This window comes from Salmo salar, chromosome ssa14 (assembly GCF_905237065.1).
Source record: "Salmo salar chromosome ssa14, Ssal_v3.1, whole genome shotgun sequence".
NCBI classification, from domain to species: Eukaryota; Metazoa; Chordata; class Actinopteri; order Salmoniformes; family Salmonidae; genus Salmo; species Salmo salar.
In genome coordinates, this window is record NC_059455.1 from 48,963,985 (window position 1) to 48,984,168 (window position 20,184).

Genomic DNA, 20,184 nt, shown 5'->3' on the forward strand with positions numbered 1-20,184 from the left:
TCACCCATCTCATCTACAGTAGTAATGGAGGTCACCCTTCTCATCTACAGTAGTAATGCAGGTCACCCATCTCATCTACAGTAGCAATGCAGGTCACCCATCTCATTTACAGTAGTAATGCAGGTCACCCATCTTATCTACAGTAGTAATGCAGGTCACCCATCTCATCTACAGTAGTAATGCAGGTCACCCATCTCATTTACAGTAGTAATGCAGGTCACCCATCTCATCTACAGTAGTAATGCAGGTCACCCATCTCATCTACAGTAGTAATGCAGGTCACCCATCTCATTTACGGTAGTAATGCAGGTCACCCATCGCATTTACAGTAGTAATGCAGGTCACCCATCTCATGAACATGTGTAGTTATGCAGGTCACCCATCTCATTTACAGTAGTAGTGCAGGTCACCCATCTCATCTACAGTAGTAATGCAGGTCACCCATCTCATCTACAGTAGTATTGCAGGTCACCCATCTCATCTACAGTAGCAATGCAGGTCACCCATCTCATTTACACTAGTAATGCAGGTCACCCATCTCATCTACAGTAGTAATGCAGGTCACCCATCTCATCTACAGTAGTAATGGAGGTCACCCTTCTCATCTACAGTAGTAATGCAGGTCACCCATCTCATCTACAGTAGCAATGCAGGTCACCCATCTCATTTACAGTAGTAATGCAGGTCACCCATCTCATCTACAGTAGTAATGCAGGTCACCCATCTCATCTACAGTAGTAATGCAGGTCACCCATCTCATTTACAGTAGTAATGCAGGTCACCCTTCTCATCTACAGTAGTAATGCAGGTCACCCATCTCATTTACAGTAGTAATGCAGGTCACCCATCCCGTCTCGTCACCTCAAATCAAATGTTATTTGTCACGTGGTTCGTAAACAACCGTTGTAGACAGTGAAATGCATACTGACGGGTCGTTCCCTACAATGCAGAGAGAAAAACATAGAACAAATAACAACACGAGGAATAAATCCACAACGAGTAACAATAACTTGGCTATATACACGGGGTACCAGGCTATATACACGGGGTGCCAGGCTATATACACGGGGTGCCAGGCTATATACACGGGTGTACCAGGCTATATACACGGGGTACCAGGCTATATACACGGGGTACCAGGCTATATACACGGGGTACCAGGCTATATACACGGGGTACCAGGCTATATACACCGGGTACCAGGCTATATACACCGGGTACCAGGCTATATACACGGGGTACCAGGCTATATACACCGGGTACCAGGCTATATACACCGGGTACCAGGCTATATACACGGGGTACCAGTACCAAGTCCAAGTGCAGGGGTCCAAGGTCATTGAGGTAGCATTGAGGGATAAAAGTGACTAGACAACAGGATAGATATTCACCGCACACAGAGGTGATAGAGGCGGTGTCAACGACAGCTAATTAAACAGTCCTCATCTGGTTCAACACACGGCCTCATCGTTCCCTGACTACATTATGTCTCTGGGTACTCGTCTATGACATCATCATCCCTAGAGTAGAATACACAGACTGGACTGGGTGGCAGGCTGGCTGGCACAAGTCAATACAATACGAAGGGTAATACAATATTTTTTACTGGTTTGTAAAACGAGCAGGTTTTAGCTCAATGATGAGGTTTTGGGGGAACAACATCCAGGCAGTGTCTTCTAACTTTATATACCAGGGTAGAATTGTGTTGAGTTAGGGTTTCTACTGAAGGACTTTGTGAACAGGGACCATCTGGAGCCGTCCATAGTGGGGCTGAATGCATCATTTCACCCTAATTCCTTTTAAATCACAGGCGTCATTGGATTTAACGGTGGAAAATGTTTCATAGATGAAGACGGGCCGATTGTTACTTCAGCAACTGGAGAACAAATGAGTGACTGACTGACACACACTCCCCAAGTTCAGGGTGGGGGTGGGGGTAGTGTAGGGGTAGTGTAGGGGTGGGGGTAGTGAAGGGAGAGTGTAGGGGTGGTGGTAGGGGTGGGGGTAGTGTAGGGGTGGTGGTAGTGTAGGGGTGGTGGTAGGGTGTGGGGGTAGTGTAGGGGTAGTGTAGGGGTGGGGGTTGTGTAGGGGTAGTGTAGGGGTGGTGGTAGGGGTGGGGGTAGTGTAGGGGTGGTGGTAGGGGTGGGGGGTGGTGGTAGTGTAGGGGTGGTGGTAGGGGTGGGGGTAGTGTAGGGGTGGGGGTAGTGTAGGGGTGGTGGTAGTGTAGGGGTGGTGGTAGTGTAGGGGTAGGGGTGGGGGTAGTGTAGGTGTAGTGTAGGGGTGGGGGTAGTGTAGGGGTGGTGGTAGTGTAGGGGTGGTGGTAGGGGTGGGGTAGTGTAGGGGTAGTATAGGGGTGGGGGTAGTGTAGGGGTGGGGGTAGTGTAAGGGTAGTGTAGGGGTGGGGGTAGTGTAGGGGTAGTGTAGGGGTGGGGGTAGTGTAGGGGTAGTGTAGGGGTGGGGGTGGGGTAGTGTAGGGGTGGGGGTAGGGTTGGGGGTAGTGTAGGGGTAGTGTAGGGGTGGGGGTAGTGTAGGGGTAGTGTAGGGGTGGGGGTAGGGGTGGGGGTAGTGTAGGGGTGGGGGTAGGGGTGGGGGTAGTGTAGGGGTGGGAGTAATGTAGGGGTAGTGTAGGGGTGGGGGTAGTGTAGGGGTGGGGGTGGGGGTAGTGTAGTGTAGGGGTGGGGGTAGGGGTAGAATGGGGTAGGGTGGAAGTAGGGTGGGGTGGCGGTAGGGATGGCGTGGTGGTAGTGTAGGGGTAGTGTAGGGGTGGGGGTAGGGGTGGGGTGGCGGTAGGTTTGGCGGTAGGGGTGGGGTGATGGTAGGGGGGAGAGGTGGGGTAGGGGAGGGGCCAGGGGTAGGGTTAGAATGGGGTAGGGTGGGAGTAGTGTAGGGGTGGGGGGGGCTGGGCTGGGCTGGGGGGATTGTGTGGGTTAATCCCTCGTAGGTGTTTTAGTTCTTTGGCACGGTTCCTAACCCCGCGGCCACCCACTGCCTTTCAGACATGCTGCTTCAGTCTGTCTGTGGAAATTCACATTTGCAATAAACACTTTGTTTTTTTTTTAAATATACTGAGCCAAAAATATAAACGCAACATGTAAAGTGTTTCATGAGCTGAAATAAAATATCCCTAAAATGTTCCATAAGTACAAAAAGCTTATTCCTCTCAAATTTTGTGCACAAATTTGTTTACATCCTCTGTTAGTCAGCATTTCTCCTTTGCCAAGATAATCCAGCCACCTGACATGTGTGGCATATCAAGAAACTGATTAAACAGCATGATCATTACACAGGTGCACCTTGTGCTGGGGACAATGAAAGGACACTCTAAAATGTGCAGTTTTGTTGTACAACACAATGCCACAGTGTTGATAAAGCGTGTAATTGGCATGCTGACTGCAGTAATGTTCACCAGAACTGTTGCCAGAGAATTGAATGTTAATTTCTCTACCATAAGCCGCCTCCAATGTCATTTTTGAGAATTTGGCAGTACATCCAATCGGCCTCACAACCGCAGACCACATGTAACCATGGTAGCCCAGGACCTCCACATCCGGCTCCTTCACCTGCGGGATCATCTGAGACCAGACATCTGGACAGCTGATGAAACTGAGGAGGATTTCTGTCTTTAATAAAGACCTTTTGTGGGGAAAACTGATTCTGATTGGCTGGGCCTGGCTCCCCAGTGGGTGGGCCTATGCCCTCCCAGGCCCACCCATGGCTGTGCCCCTGTCCAGTCATGTGAAATGCATAGATTAGGGGCCTAATGAATTTAATTGATTGATTTCTTTATAATGTAACTCAGTAAAGTCTTTAAAACTGTTTCATGTTACGTTTATATTTTTGTACAGTATATTTTCTGCAACTGAGCTTTGTTTACAAGTTAAAACGGGCGTAAAAAAAAATATATAATAATAATTTGTGATTAGTTTTAGTCACCATGTTGTTTCCTTGTCAGCAGAACCTTTCAAGCTGAAATCATTAATTGTGAAACAGCCATGCCACCATTTGCAATATTACAACAACAAAGAAGCTACTGCAAATAACGAACACAGTCACCCCCCCCCCGCCATATTTGCACGCGCGATAGAAGAGCCTAATTTTGTGGCGCTATTTCTCCCTACTGCTGCGGATTCCATCTTTAAGGTTAAAGTTCTGAATAGAACACTCAGGCTCACTAACAAGGTTCTGAAACACCTCCTGCTGCTCGTTAGATGACATCATCGTGTCACATGTCGTGTCTATTAATTAGTGACCTCACTGTCGTCGTAGGTATTGGTCCAAAAGTGACAGCGGACCGTTCATCTAAAATGTCACTTCACAACTGGTTTACATCAAGCCTTAAGCCGTGGCTGTCTACTCGGCTGGGTGTGTGGATGTAGGGGGAAGGGGAGAGGTTGGTTGTGGCTGCGTTGGGTGGGTGTGTGGATGTAGGGGGAAGGGGAGAGGTTGGTTGTGGCTGCGTTGGGTGGGTGAGTGGATGTGAGGGGGGTGGCTGCGTTGGGTGGGTTGGGTGGGTGAGTAGATGTGGGGGGGTTGGCTGTGTTGGCTGCGGTGGGTGGGTGTGTGGGGATTGGAGTGAACCTGTTATACCCTTCTGCTCTGTTCTCCGTCACTTTAAGGTGAACAGGGAATTGTGCTTATTTTTTAGATGAATTCATTGGTCTCAATTTAGACCCTATTATATAGGCCTTATTACTGAAATGGGTTAAATACTGTAGTTGTTGTTTTACTTTCCATTCTAACTTTCTGGTAATTTCCTCTCTTTCTGTATGCTGATTGTCTGTTATTTTATATTGTCTCGTTGTGTCCATTTTTATGCTTTTCCCAGGAGCAATATGTCTTCATTCACGACGCCATCTTGGAGGCTTGTCTTTGTGGTGACACCACCATTCCGGCCAATCAGCTGCGCTCGGTCTACTATGAAATGAACCGATTGGACCCCCAGACCAACTCCTCCCAGATCAAAGAGGAGTTCAGGGTGAGAATGTGTTCCATTGGGATCTTTCCTCAGTTAGGCCAGCAAGTAGTGGAATGGTGTCAAATGCATCAAATACATGGTTTGATACAGAAGTTGTCCCACACTGACACTTTTACAGTGCATTTTTCCACATTTTGTTACTTTACAGCCTTATTCTAAAATTGATTAATCTTTTTTTTTTCTCATCAATCTACACACAATATCCCATTATGACAAAAGTGAAAACAGGTTGTAATACATTTTTGGTAATTTATTAAAAAATGTATTTAAAAATAAAAAAAACTTATTTACATAAGTATTCAGACCCTTTTACTATGAAACTTGAAATTGAGCTCAGGTGCATCCTGTTTCCATTGATCATCCTTGAGATGTTTCAACAACTTGATTGGAGTGGATCTGTGGTAAATTCAATTGACTGGACATGATTTAAAAAGCCACACACCTGTATATATATACGATATTTTGCTTCCCAAACTTGTTGGCTGCTTTTCCTTCACTCTGCAGTCCCACTCATCCCAAGCCATCTCAATTGGGTTGAGGTCGGGTGATTGTGGAGGCCAGGTCATCTGATGCAGCACTTGTGGAGGACTGCTGTATCGCCCTGTAACCACTGTAACGCACTGTAACCCACTGTTTCGCCCTGTAACCCACTGTAACCCACTGTTTCGCCCTGTAACCCACTGTATCACCCTGTAACCCACTGTAACCCACTGTATCACCCTGTAACCCACTGTAACCCACTGTATTTCCCTGTAACCCATTGTATCACCCTGTAACCCATTCTATTGCCCTGTAACCCACTGTAACCCCCTGTAACCGACTGTAACCCCCTGGAACCCACTGTATCACCCTGTAACCCATTGTATTGCCCTGTAACCCACTGTAACCCCCTGTAACCGACTGTAACCCACTGTATCACCCTGTAACCCACTGTAACCCACTGTAACCCACTGTATTTCCCTGTAACCCACTGTATCACCCTGTAACCCACTGTATCACCCTGTAACCCACTGTAACCCCCTGTAACCCACTGTAACCCCCTGTAACCCATTGTATCACCCTGTAACACACTGTATCACCCTGTAACCCATTGTATTGCCCTGTAACCCACTGTAACCCCCTGTAACCCACTGTAACCGCCTGTAACCCACTGTAACCCCCTGTAACACACTGTATCACCCTGTAACCCACTGTAACCCACTGTAACCCACTGTATTTCCCTGTAACCCACTGTATCACCCTGTAACCCACTGTATCACCCTGTAACCCACTGTATCACCCTGTAACCCACTGTATCGCCCTGTAACCCACTGTATCACCATTTAACCCACTGTAACCCACTGTATCGCCCTGTAACCCACTGTATCGCCCTGTAACCCACTGTAACCCACTGTATTTCCCTGTATTGCCCTGTAACCCACTGTTACCCACTGTATCGCCCTGTAACCCACTGTTACCCACTGTATCGCAATGTAACCCACTGTATCACCCTGTAACCCACTGTAACCCACTGTAACGCCCTGTAACCCACTGTATCGCCCTTTAACCACTGTTTCACCCTGTAACCCACTGTATCGCCCTGTAACCCACTGTAACGCCCTGTAACCAACTGTAACTCGCTGGAACCCACTGTATCGCCCTGTAACCCACTGTATCACCCTGTAACCCACTGTATCACCCTGTAACCCACTGTATCGCCCTGTAACCCTCTGTCACCCACTGTAACCCACTGTATCACCCTGTAACCCACTGTATCGCCCTGTAACCCACTGTAACCCCCTGTAACCCACTGTATTTCCCTGTATCGCCCTGTAACCCACTGTTACCCACTGTATCGCCCTGTAACCCACTGTTACCCACTGTATCGCCCTGTAACCCACTGTAACCCACTGTATGGCCCTGTAACCCACTGTAGCCCACTGTAACCCCCTGTAACCCACTGTATTTCCCTGTATCGCCCTGTAACCCACTGTATCGCCCTGTAACCACTGTTTCGCCCTGTAACCCACTGTATCGCCCTGTAACCCACTGTATCGCCCTGTAACCCACTGTAACCCACTGTATCGCCCTGTAACCACTGTAACGCCCTGTAACCCACTGTATCGCCCTGTAACCCACTGTAACCCATTGTAACGCCCTGTAACCCACTGTAACTCGCTGTAACCCACTGTATCGCCCTGTAACCCACTGTATCACCCTGTAACCCACTGTATCACCCTGTAACCCACTGTATCGCCCTGTAACCCTCTGTCACCCACTGTAACCCACTGTATCACCCTGTAACCCACTGTATCGCCCTGTAACCCACTGTAACCCCCTGTAACCCACTGTATTTCCCTGTATCGCCCTGTAACCCACTGTTACCCACTGTATCGCCCTGTAACCCACTGTTACCCACTGTATCGCCCTGTAACCCACTGTAACCCACTGTATCGCCCTGTAACCCACTGTAACCCACTGTATCGCTCTGTAACCCACTGTTACGCACTGTATCGCCCTGTAACCCATTGTAACCCACTGTATCGCCCTGTATCGCCCTGCAACCCACTGTAACCCACTGTATCGCCCTGTAACCGATTATAACCCATTGTAACCCACTGTAACCTCTAGTGTCTCTCTCTCCAGACTCTGAACATGGTGACTCCTACGTTGCGTGTGGAGGACTGTAGTATCGCCCTGCTCCCCAGGAACCATGAGAAGAACCGCTGTATGGACGTCCTTCCTCCTGACCGCTGTCTGCCCTTCCTCATCACCATCGACGGAGAGAGCTCCAACTACATCAACGCTGCTCTTATGGACGTATGTCACACACACACACACACACACACACACACACACACACACACACACACACACACACACACACACACACACACACACACACAGATACACACACACACTAACACACACTAACACACACTAACACACACTCACACACACTCACTCACTCACTCACTCACTCACACTCACACACACACACACACACACACACACAGATCACACACACACACACACACACACACACACACACACACACACACACACACACACACACACACACACACACACACACAGATACACTAACACACACTCACACTAACATGCACACACAGATACACACACTAACACACACACACACTAACACACACACACACACAGTGTGTTAGTGGGAATGTGGTACACGTCTATGGAATTCATGTATCTCTTTTTCTCTCTCCATCCCTCTCTCCCTCTCTCTACCCCTCTATCCCTCTCTCTCTACCCCTCCATCCCTCTCGCTCTACCCCCTCCATCCCTCTCGCTCTACCCCCTCCATCCCTCTCACTCTACCCCTCCATCCCTCTCTCTCTATCCCCTCCATCCCTCTCTCGTTACCCCCTCCATCCCTCTTTCTCTATCCCCTCCATCCCTCTCGCTCTACCCCTCCATCCCTCTCGCTCTACCCCCTCCATCCCTCTCTCTCTATCCCCTCCATCCCTCTCTCTCTACCCCCTCCATCCCTCTCTCTCTATCCCCTCCATCCCTCTCTCTCTACCCCTCCATCCCTCTCTCTCTACCCCTCCATCCCTCTCTCTCTACCCCCTCCATCCCTCTCTCTCTATCCCCTCCATCCCTCTCTCTCTACCCCCTCCATCCCTCTCTCTCTATCCCCTCCATCCCTCTCGCTCTACCCCTCCATCCCTCTCTCTACCCCTCCATCCCTCTCTCTACCCCTCCATCCCTCTCTCTCTACCCCTCCATCCCTCTCTCTCTACCCCTCCATCCCTCTCTCTCTACCCCTCCATCCCTCTCTCTCTACCCCCTCCACCCCTCTCTCTACCCCCTCCATCCCTCTCTCTCTACCCCCTCCATCCCTCTCTCTCTACCCCTCTATCCCTCTCTCCCTCTCTCTCTCTACCCCATCCATCCCCCTCTCTTTCTTTCTCTCACTACCCCATCCATCCCTCTCTCCCTCTCTTTCTACCCCTTCCATCCCTCTCCCTCTCTTTCTACCCCCTCCATCCCGCTCTCTCTCTACCCCCTCCATCCCTCTCTCTCTACCCCCTCCATCTTCTCTTTCTACCCCCTCCATCCCTCTCTCCCTCTCTCTCTACCCCTCCATCCCTCTCTCCCTCTCTCTCTACCCCTCCATCCCTCTCTCTCTACCCCTCTCTCCATCCCTCTCTCCCCCCTGCCTCATTTAGAGTTATAAACAGCCGTCAGCGTTCATTGTGACCCAACATCCTCTGCCCAACACAGTGAAGGATTTCTGGAGGCTGGTGTTGGATTACCACAGTACCTCCATAGTGATGCTCAATGATGTCGACCCTGCACAGGTACACACACACACACACACACACACACACACACACACACACACACACACACACACACACATACATGTACACAATAACACACGCACACAAACAATTCTATGGGAGTTTGTGCATTGTCTGAAATGGACTGTGAAATAGACAGAATCTGAAGGTAGATTCCTTGAACAGGACCTTGTACCCCAGAGTCCAGCTCAAAGACGTGAATTAGATTCCCAGAAAAATACAAGAATTACTTTGTGTGTCTACAAAAGGCCTGGAACAAGAAGGACTCACAACTACACACACACACACACACACACACACACACACACACACACACACACACACATTATAAACACACACATATGCACGGACACACACACACATGCACACATACAGTACACACACACATATGCACGCACACACGCACCCGCACAGACAGATACACACACACACACACACACACACACACACACACACACACACACACACACACACACACACACACACACACACACACACACACACACACACACACACACACACACACCCCTCAAGGACAAAGACATTGTCAATATCACCTTGCCTGCATAATACTGAGGGATATCAGGCACCAGATACAGACATGACAATAATACTGAGGGATATCAGGCACCAGATACAGACATGACAATAATACTGAAGGATATCAGGCACCAGATACAGACATGACAATAATACTGAGGGATATTAGGCACCAGATACAGACATGACAATAATACTGAGGGATATCAGGCACCAGATACAGACATGACAATAATACTGAGGGATATCAGGCACCAGATACAGACATGACAATAATACTGAGGGATATCAGGCACCAGATATAGACATGACAATAATGCTGAGGGATATCAGGCACCAGATATAGACATGACAATAATACTGAAGGATATCAGGCACCAGATATAGACCAGACTATAATACTGAAGGATATCAGGCACCAGATACAGACATGACAATAACAGAGAATGAAAATGGTGTAGAATTGTACAGTGGAATAGATGCAAGATAGGATAGGATGGATAATAGGATAGGATGGATAGGATAGGATAGATTGGATAGATAGTATAGGATGGATTGGATAGGATATATGGTATAGAATAGATGGGAGAGGGTAGATTGGATAGGATAGGATAAGATATTGGATAGGATAGATAGGATAGATTGGATAGGATAGATGGGATGGATTGGACAGGATAGATAGGATATGATGGATATGATAGGATAGGATAGGATGTATAGGATAGATAGGATAGGATAGGATGGATTGGATAGAGGGGATAGGATAGATTGGATAGGATATGATGGATAGGATAGATAGGATAGGATAGATAGGATAGGATAGGATAGGATAGGATAGGATAGGATAGGATAGGTAGGATAGGATAGGATAGGATAGGTAGGATAGGATAGGATAGATAGTATAGGATAGGATAGGATAGTATAGGATAGATGGGATAGGATAGATAGGATAGGATAGATAGATAGGATAGGATAGGATATATATGATAGGATATATAGGATAGGATAGATAGAATAGGATAGGATATGATGGATAGGATAGGATATATAGGATAGGATAGATAGGATAGGATAGATAGGTGTCACGTCCTGACCAGCAGATGGAGCTATTGTATTAGTTTTGGGGTCAGGACGTGGCAGTTTTTGTGTATGTGAATGATTGTGTTGTTGATTGGGACTTCCAATTGAAGGCAGGTGTGTTGAGTTGCCTTTGATTGGAAGTCCTATATAGGTGTGTGTGTTTTTCTTTGGGGTTGTGGGTGGTTGTTTTTGCACTGCGTTTAATAGCCTGCAGAACTGTTGCTGTTGTCACCTTTATTGTTTTGTCAAGTGGATGCTTTACTCCTTTTTTGAAATTAAATATGAGTATTCACATACCTGCTGCGCCTTGGTCTTCTCTCCATGACAACTTCTGTTACAATAGGATAGGATAGATAGGATAGGATAGATAGGATAAGATAGGATAGGATAGATTAGATAGGATAGATAGTATAGGATAGATAGGATAGGATATGATAGATAGGATATGATAGATATGATAGGATAGATAGGATAGGATATATAGGATAGATAGGATAGGATAGATAGGATAGATAGTATAGGATAGATATGATAGGATATGATATATAGGATAGGATAGATAGGATAGATAAATAGGATAGGATATGATATATAGGATAGGATAGATAGGATAGGATAGATATGATAGGATAGATAGGATATGATATGATATATAGGATAGGATAGATAGGGTAGATTAGATAGGATAGGATATGATAGATAGGATAGATAGGATAGGATATGATAGATAGGATAGGATATGATATATAGGATAGATAGGATAGGATATGATAGATAGGATAGGATAGGATATATAGGATAGGATAGATAGGATAGATTGGATAGGATGGATAGGATAGATAGGATGGATAGGATTGGATAGGATAGATTGGATATGATAGGATGGATAGGATAGATTGGATTGGATATTTGGGATAGGATAGGATGGATAGGATAGATTGGATTGGATATTTGGGATAGGATATGATAGATTGGATATGATATATTGTATAGGATGGGATAGGATAGGATTGATTGGATAGATTGGATAGGATATGTGGGGATATGATAGGATAGGATGGGATGGGATAGATTGGATAAGATAGATAGGTGAGGATGGGATAGAATAGGATAGGATTGATTGGATAGATATGCTAGATGGAATGGGATATATGGTATAGGACAGATATGATAAGATATGATAGGATTGTATAGGATAAGATAGGCTATGTTAGGATATATATGATTGGATAAGAGAGGATAGATATGATAGGATTGGATAGGATAGATAAGATAGGATTGGATTGGATACAGTGCCTTCACAAATTATTCATACCCCTAAACTTTTGTTGTTGTTGTGTTTCAGCCTGAATTTTAAATGAAATACATTTACATTTTGTATCACTGGCCTACACACAATACCCCATAATGTCACAACACCCCATAATGTCAAAGTGGAATTATGTTTTTTTTCGAAATGTTGAAGTTTTATAAGTTCAAGAGTAAAATGTTCATAACAAGTCACATAATAAGTTGCATGGACTCTGTTTTGAATGACTACCTCATCTCTGTACCCCACACAATCAATTATCTGTAAGGTCCCTCAGTCCAGCAGTGAACTTCAAACACAGATTCAACCACTAAGAACAGGGAGGTTTTTAAATGCCTTGCAGAGAAGGGCATCTATTGGTCGATGGGTGAAAATAAATAAAAAGCAGACATTGAATAACCCTTTGAGCATGGTGAAGTTATTCATTACACTTTGAATGGTGTATCAATACACCCAGTCACTACAAAAATACAGGCGTCCTTCCTAACTCAGTTGCCAGAGAGGAAGGAAACCGCTCAGTCATTTCACCATGAGGCCAATGGTGACTTTAAAACAGTTACTGAGTTGAATGGATGTTAAAGAAGAAAACTGAGGATGGATCAACAACATTGTAGTTACTCCACAATACTAACCTAAATGACAGAGTGAATAGAAGGAAGTCTGTACAGAATAAAAATATTCCAAAACATGCATCCTGTTTGCAACAAGGAACTAATGTAATACTGCAAAAAATGTGTCAAAGCAATGAACTTTTTGTCCTCAATACAAAGTGTTATGTTTGGGGCAAATGCAATACAACACATTACTGAGTACCACTCGCCATCTTTTCCAGCATAGTGGTGGCTGCATCATGTTATGGGTGTTCTTGTAATTGTGAAGGACTGGGGAGTTTTTCAGGATAAAAAAGAAATGGAATGGATTCTGCACAGGCAGAATCCTAGAGGAAAATCTGGTTCAGTCTGCTTTCCACCAGACACTGGGAGATTAATTCACCTTTCAGCAGGACAATAACCGAATGCACAAATATACACTGGAGTTGCTTACCAAGAAGACAGTGAATGTTCCTGAGTGGCTGAGTTGCAGTTTTGACTGAAATCTACTTAAAAATCTACAGCAAGACCTGAAAATGGTTGTCTAGCAATGATCAACAACCAATTTGACAGAGCTTGAAGAATTTAGAAAAGAATAATGGGTAAATGTTGCTCAATCCAGGTGTGGAAATCTCTTAGAGACTTACCCAGAAAGACTCACAGCTTTAATCGCTACCAAAGGTGATTCTACAAAGTATTTACGAAGGGGTGTGAATAATTATGTAAATTTGATATTTCTGTGTTTCATTTTCAATGAATTTGCAAAAATTTCAAAAAACATGTTTCCACTTTGACGTTATAGGGTATTGTGTGTAGATGGGTGAGGTTTTAAAAAAAAAATGTAATCCATTTTGAATTCAGGCTGTAACACAACAAAATGTGGAATAAGTCAAGGAGTAGCTCCCGACTGGTGCCGTGGGTCTAAGACACTGCATCTCAGTGCAAGAGGCGTCACTGCAGTACCTGCTTCTGAAGGTAGAGGATAAATATATAGTCAATAATGATAAATAATAAAGTTACAAAAAATTCCAAAGCTCTGTATATCATCAACATCAGTCACATAGACAGAACAGGATTATAGGTGGATCTCTGTTCAACATCAGTCACATAGACAGGACAGGATTATAGATGGATCTCTGTTCAACATCAGTCACATAGACAGGACAGGATTATAGATGGATCTCTGTTCAACATCAGTCACATAGACAGGACAGGATTATAGATGAATCTCTATTCAACATCAACATCAGTCACATAGACAGGACAGGATTATAGATGGATCTCTGTACATCATCAATATCAGTCACATAGACAGGACAGGATTATAGATGGTAGATAAAATATATAGACAGAAATCTGTGGAGGATCTCTCCGGGAGCTCCAGCCCTCCAGGCCCCAGGCCCTGTCATCACACCCAGGGATCAAAGCCTCTGGCTGGGCTGCTCTCGCTGCTCTCTCCCCTCTCTCCCTGGGTGACTGACTGGCTAGCTGACACACACACACGCTGGCTGGCAGGGCCTTTCATTCAATATTCTCACTGTAGCTCAGGTGGAGCGATGGGGGGTTGAGATAGAGAGGAAGGGAAAGAGAAAAAAGTGATGTGAGGAAGGAAGTTAGAGGAAGTGAGAGAGGGGGAGAAATGGCGAGGAGGGGAGGGGAGAAGAAGAGAGTGTGAGGGATGAGAGAAGAATAGAGGAGGGGAGGAGAGAAGAAGAGGGGGGAGAAAGAAAGTGAGAGGAGGGGAGGAGAGAAGAAGAGTGGGAGAAAAGGAGAGGAGGTGAGGAGAGAAGAAGAGGGGGAGAAAAGGAGAGGAGGGGAGGAGAGAAGAAGAGACGGGAGTGTGAGGGAGGAGAGAAGAATAGAGGGGGAGAGGAGGGGAGGAGAGAAGAAGAGGGGTGAGGGAAAGGGAGAGATGAGGGAGGGAGGGAGGGAGGGAGGGAGGGAGGGAGGGAGGGAGGGAGGGAGGGGAGCAGAGAAGAAGAGAGGGGGAGAAAGGAAGAGGATGGAGCAGAGAAGAAGAGAGGGGAGAAAGGGAGAGGAGGGGAGCAGAGAAGAAGGGAGGTGAGGGAGGGAGGGAGGAAGGGAGAGGAGGGGAGCAGAGAAGGGAGAGAAGGGAGAGGAGGGGAGCAGAGAAGAAGAGAGGGGGGAGAAAAGGAGAGGAGGGGAGCAGAGAAGGGAGCAGAAAAGGAGAGGAGGGGAGCAGAGAAGAAGGAAGGTGAGGGAGGGAGAGGGTAGCAGAGAAGAAGAGAGGGGAATGAAAGGAGAGGAGGGGAGCAGAGAAGGGAGAGGGGGGAGAAAGGGAGAGGAGGGGAGCAGAGAAGAAGAGAGGGGGGAGGGAGGGAGAGGAGGGGAGCAGAGAAGGGAGAAGAGGGGAGCAGAGAAGAAGAGAGGGGGAGAAAAAGAGAGGAGGGGAGCAGAGAAGAAGAGAGGGGGAGGGAGGGAGAGGAGGGGAGCCGAGAAGAAGAGAGGGGGAGGGAGTGAGAGGAGGGGAGGGGAGCAGAGAAGGGAGAGGGGGGAGAAAAGGAGAGGAGGGGAGCAGAGAAGAAGAGAGGTGAGGGAGGAAGGGGAGCAGAGAAGAAGAGAGGGGGAGAAAAGGAGAGGAGGGGAGGGGAACAGAGAAGAAGAGAGGTGAGGGAGGAAGGGAGTTGGAGGGGAGCAGAGAAGAAGAGAGGTGAGGGAGGAAGGGAGAGGAGGTGAGGGAGGAAGGGAGAGGAGGGGAGCAGAGAAGAAGAGAGCTGAGGGAGGAAGGGAGAGGAGGTGAGGGAGGAAGGGAGAGGAGGTGAGGGAGGAAGGGAGAGGAGGTGAGGGAGGAAGGGAGGGGAGGGAGGAAGGAAGGGAGAGGAGGGGAGGGAGGAAGGGAGTTGGAGTTACTTTCGCTCCATCAGTATCTTTGTTTTGCATCTGTTGAATTTGTCGTTCTGATTGGCTCTCAGAGGAGGCAGAGATAGGTTTTCTTCCACCTGTATTTCTGCAATCTCTTTGTGTGTGTGTGTGTGTGTGTGTGTGTGTATGTGTGTGTGTGTGTGTGTGTGTGTGTGTGTGTGTGTGTGTGTGTGTGTGTGTGTGTGTGTGTGTGAGAGAGAGAGAGTGCATGTGTGTTTGCCTGCTTGTTATGCTGGTGATGTTTGAGTGTGTGTCTATGTGCACTGCATTTCTCTGTGTCAACTTTTCTGCTGTGTGTGTATGTTGTCTAGGTAATATACTGACTATACAGGTGTATGTTGTCTAGGTAATATACTGACTATACAGATGTATGTTGTCTAGGTAATATACTGACTATACAGGTGTATGTTGTCTAGGTAATATACTGACTATACAGGTGTATGTTGTCTAGGTTATATACTGACTATACAGGTGTATGTTGTCTAGGTAATATAGTGACTATACAGGTGTATGTTGTCTAGGTAATATACTGACTATACAGGTGTATGTTGTCTAGGTAATATACTGACTATACAGGTGTATGTTGTCTAGGTAATATACTGACTATACAGGTGTATGTTGTCTAGGTAATATACTGACTATACAGGTGTAGTTGTCTAGGTAATATACTGACTATACAGGTGTAGTTGTCTAGGTAATATACTGACTATACAGGTGTATGTTGTCTAGGTAATATACTGACTATATAGGTGTATGTTGTCTAGGTAATATACTGACTATACAGGTGTATGTTGTCTAGGTAATATACTGACTATACAGATGAATGTTGTCTAGGTAATATACTGACTATACAGGTGTATGTTGTCTAGGTAATATACTGACTATACAGGTGTATGTTGTTTAGGTTATATACTGACTATACAGGTGTAGTTGTCTAGGTAATATACTGACTATACAGGTGTATGTTGTCTAGGTAATATACTGACTATACAGGTGTATGTTGTCTAGGTAATATACTGACTATACAGGTGTATGTTGTCTAGGTAATATACTGACTATACAGGTGTATGTTGTCTAGGTAATATACTGACTATACAGGTGTATGTTGTCTAGGTAATATACTGACTATACAGATGAATGTTGTCTAGGTAATATACTGACTATACAGGTGTATGTTGTCTAGGTAATATACTGACTATACAGGTGTATGTTGTCTAGGTAATATACTGACTATACAGGTGTATGTTGTCTAGGTAATATACTGACTATACAGGTGTATGTTGTTTAGGTAATATACTGACTATACAGGTGTATGTTGTCTAGGTAATATACTGACTATACAGGTGTATGTTGTCTAGGTAATATACTGACTATACAGGTGTAGTTGTCTAGGTAATATACTGACTATACAGGTGTAGTTGTCTAGGTAATATACTGACTATACAGGTGTATGTTGTCTAGGTAATATACTGACTATACAGGTGTATGTTGTCTAGGTAATATACTGACTATACAGGTGTATGTTGTCTAGGTAATATACTGACTATACAGGTGTAGTTGTCTAGGTAATATACTGACTATACAGGTGTAGTTGTCTAGGTAATATACTGACTATACAGGTGTAGTTGTCTAGGTAATATACTGACTATACAGGTGTATGTTGTCTAGGTAATATACTGACTATACAGGTGTATGTTGTCTAGGTAATATACTGACTATACAGGTGTATGTTGTCTAGGTAATATACTGACTATACAGGTGTAGTTGTCTAGGTAATATACTGACTATACAGGTGTAGTTGTCTAGGTAATATACTGACTATACAGGTGTATGTTGTCTAGGTAATATACTGACTATACAGGTGTATGTTGTCTAGGTAATATACTGACTATACAGGTGTATGTTGTCTAGGTAATATACTGACTATACAGATGAATGTTGTCTAGGTAATATACTGACTATACAGGTGTATGTTGTCTAGGTAATATACTGACTATACAGGTGTATGCTGTTTAGGTTATATACTGACTATACAGGTGTAGTTGTCTAGGTAATATACTGACTATACAGGTGTATGTTGTCTAGTTAATATACTGACATTACAGGTGTATGTTGTCTAGGTAATATACTGACTATACAGGTGTATGTTGTGTAGGTAATATACTGACTATACAGGTGTATGTTGTCTAGGTAATATACTGACTATACAGGTGTATGTTGTCTAGGTAATATACTGACTATACAGGTGTATGTTGTCTAGGTAATATACTGACTATACAGATGAATGTTGTCTAGGTAATATACTGACTATACAGGTGTATGTTGTCTAGGTAATATACTGACTATACAGGTGTATGTTGTCTAGGTAATATACTGACTATACAGGTGTATGTTGTCTAGGTAATATACTGACTATACAGGTGTATGTTGTCTAGGTAATATGCTGACTATACAGGTGTATGTTGTCTAGGTAATATACTGACTATACAGGTGTATGTTGTCTAGGTAATATACTGACTATACAGGTGTATGTTGTCTAGGTAATATACTGACTATACAGATGAATGTTGTCTAGGTAATATACTGACTATACAGGTGTATGTTGTCTAGGTAATATACTGACTATACAGGTGTATGTTGTCTAGGTAATATACTGACTATACAGGTGTATGTTGTCTAGGTAATATACTGACTATACAGATGAATGTTGTCTAGGTAATATACTGACTATACAGGTGTATGTTGTCTAGGTAATATACTGACTATACAGGTGTATGTTGTCTAGGTAATATACTGACAATACAGGTGTATGTTGTCTAGGTAATATACTGACTATACAGGTGTATGTTGTCTAGGTAATATACTGACTATACAGGTGTATGTTGTCTAGGTAATATACTGACTATACAGATGAATGTTGTCTAGGTAATATACTGACTATACAGGTGTATGTTGTCTAGGTAATATACTGACTATACAGGTGTATGTTGTCTAGGTAATATACTGACTATACAGGTGTATGTTGTCTAGGTAATATACTGACTATACAGATGAATGTTGTCTAGGTAATATACTGACTATACAGGTGTATGTTGTCTAGGTAATATACTGACTATACAGGTGTATGTTGTCTAGGTAATATACTGACAATACAGGTGTATGTTGTCTAGGTAATATACTGACTATACAGGTGTATGTTGTCTAGGTAATATACTGACTATACAGTATACAGGTGTATGTTGTTTTGTTTCTACCTGGTCTGTCTCTCCAGAGAGGGTAAATGAACGTGGGTATTTCCCTGCTCTTATGAGCCTGCCCCCCTTGGGTTTACTACTCTAACAGTTTTTAACTGTCAAAGCAAAAAGTTGATCATCCACGTTCAGTATCACATCCATTCTCCTCCAGAAACATCATTTGATCATCTATTCTTTTACAAAAAGAAACTCTGGGTTTCCTGGAGGTTTAAAAAGAAAGAAAAGGTGGATTTTTTTTGGTTTTTTTTTAGAAGACTGATACCTGTCACATGAAAGGGTGACAGGAGAGAAAAAATACTGTATGAAAGATATTAGCAGTTTATATATATATTTTTTTTTTCACCTTTATTTAACCAGGTAGGCAAGTTGAGAACAAGTTCTCATTTATAATTGCGACCTGGCCAAGATAAAGCAAAGCAGTTTGACACATATAACAACACAGTTTACACATGGAGTAAAACAAACATACAGTCAATAATACAGTAGAAAAATAAGTCTATATACAATGTGAGCAAATTAGGTGAAATAAGGGAGGTAAAGGCAAAAAAAGGCCATGGTGGCAAAGTAAATACAATATAAAAAATACAACAACAAAAAAATACAATATAAGACTGCACCAAGCACCAATTAATGAAAAAGTCGGCTAACTCAATGTTGCTTTAGTTGGGCTTCATCAGTTCATTTTTTAGATGGTTTTAAAGGTCTCAGTGCTTTCAGCTACATTTACATTTTAATAATTGTTAAGTAAATGTTCATCTCCAATTCACGTAAAAAAAAATGTATCTGATGATTTATGTATATGTACGTTGGATGGTGCCCTCATTGATCGTGTCCACACAAATCAATAACACAGTGCAAAGTCCTCAATGCATTCTTGGACATTGAACAAGTTCTTCAAACACCAGATCTGGGCATCTGGGTCGACAAAAAGCTATCTTTCAGAAAGCATGTTGATGAGTTAGTTAAGAAATTAACACTTAAAATATGATTATTTTATTAAATAGTAGGAAACATAATTCAGTCGACAGGTGTGTCAGGTAAGGTAGTTGGGGTCAGGTGAGGGAGTTGGGGTCAGGTAAGGTAAGGTTGTTGGGGTCAGGTAAGGTAGTTGGGGTCAGGTGTGTCAGGTAAGGTGGTTGGGGTCAGGTAAGGTGGTTGGGGTCAGGTAACGTAGTTGGGGTCAGGTAAGGTAGTTGGGGTCAGGTAAGGTAGTTAGGGTCAGGTAAGGTAGTTA

General features: G+C 44.3%; 1 protein-coding gene across 8 annotated transcripts in view; it reads left to right on the plus strand.

Annotated features, from left to right (window-relative positions):
• The window catches only part of LOC106595545 (receptor-type tyrosine-protein phosphatase mu), a 633,856-nt gene that overhangs the window by 571,430 nt on the left and 42,242 nt on the right, over nt 1-20,184 (plus strand). For all 8 annotated transcript variants that reach the window (XM_045694494.1, XM_045694495.1, XM_045694496.1 and 5 more), the window contains 3 exons: nt 4,826-4,975; nt 7,601-7,774; nt 9,160-9,291. In XM_045694494.1, coding sequence (XP_045550450.1) covers nt 4,826-4,975; nt 7,601-7,774; nt 9,160-9,291 — 456 coding nt within the window. The remainder of the gene's footprint in view (nt 1-4,825; nt 4,976-7,600; nt 7,775-9,159; nt 9,292-20,184) is intronic.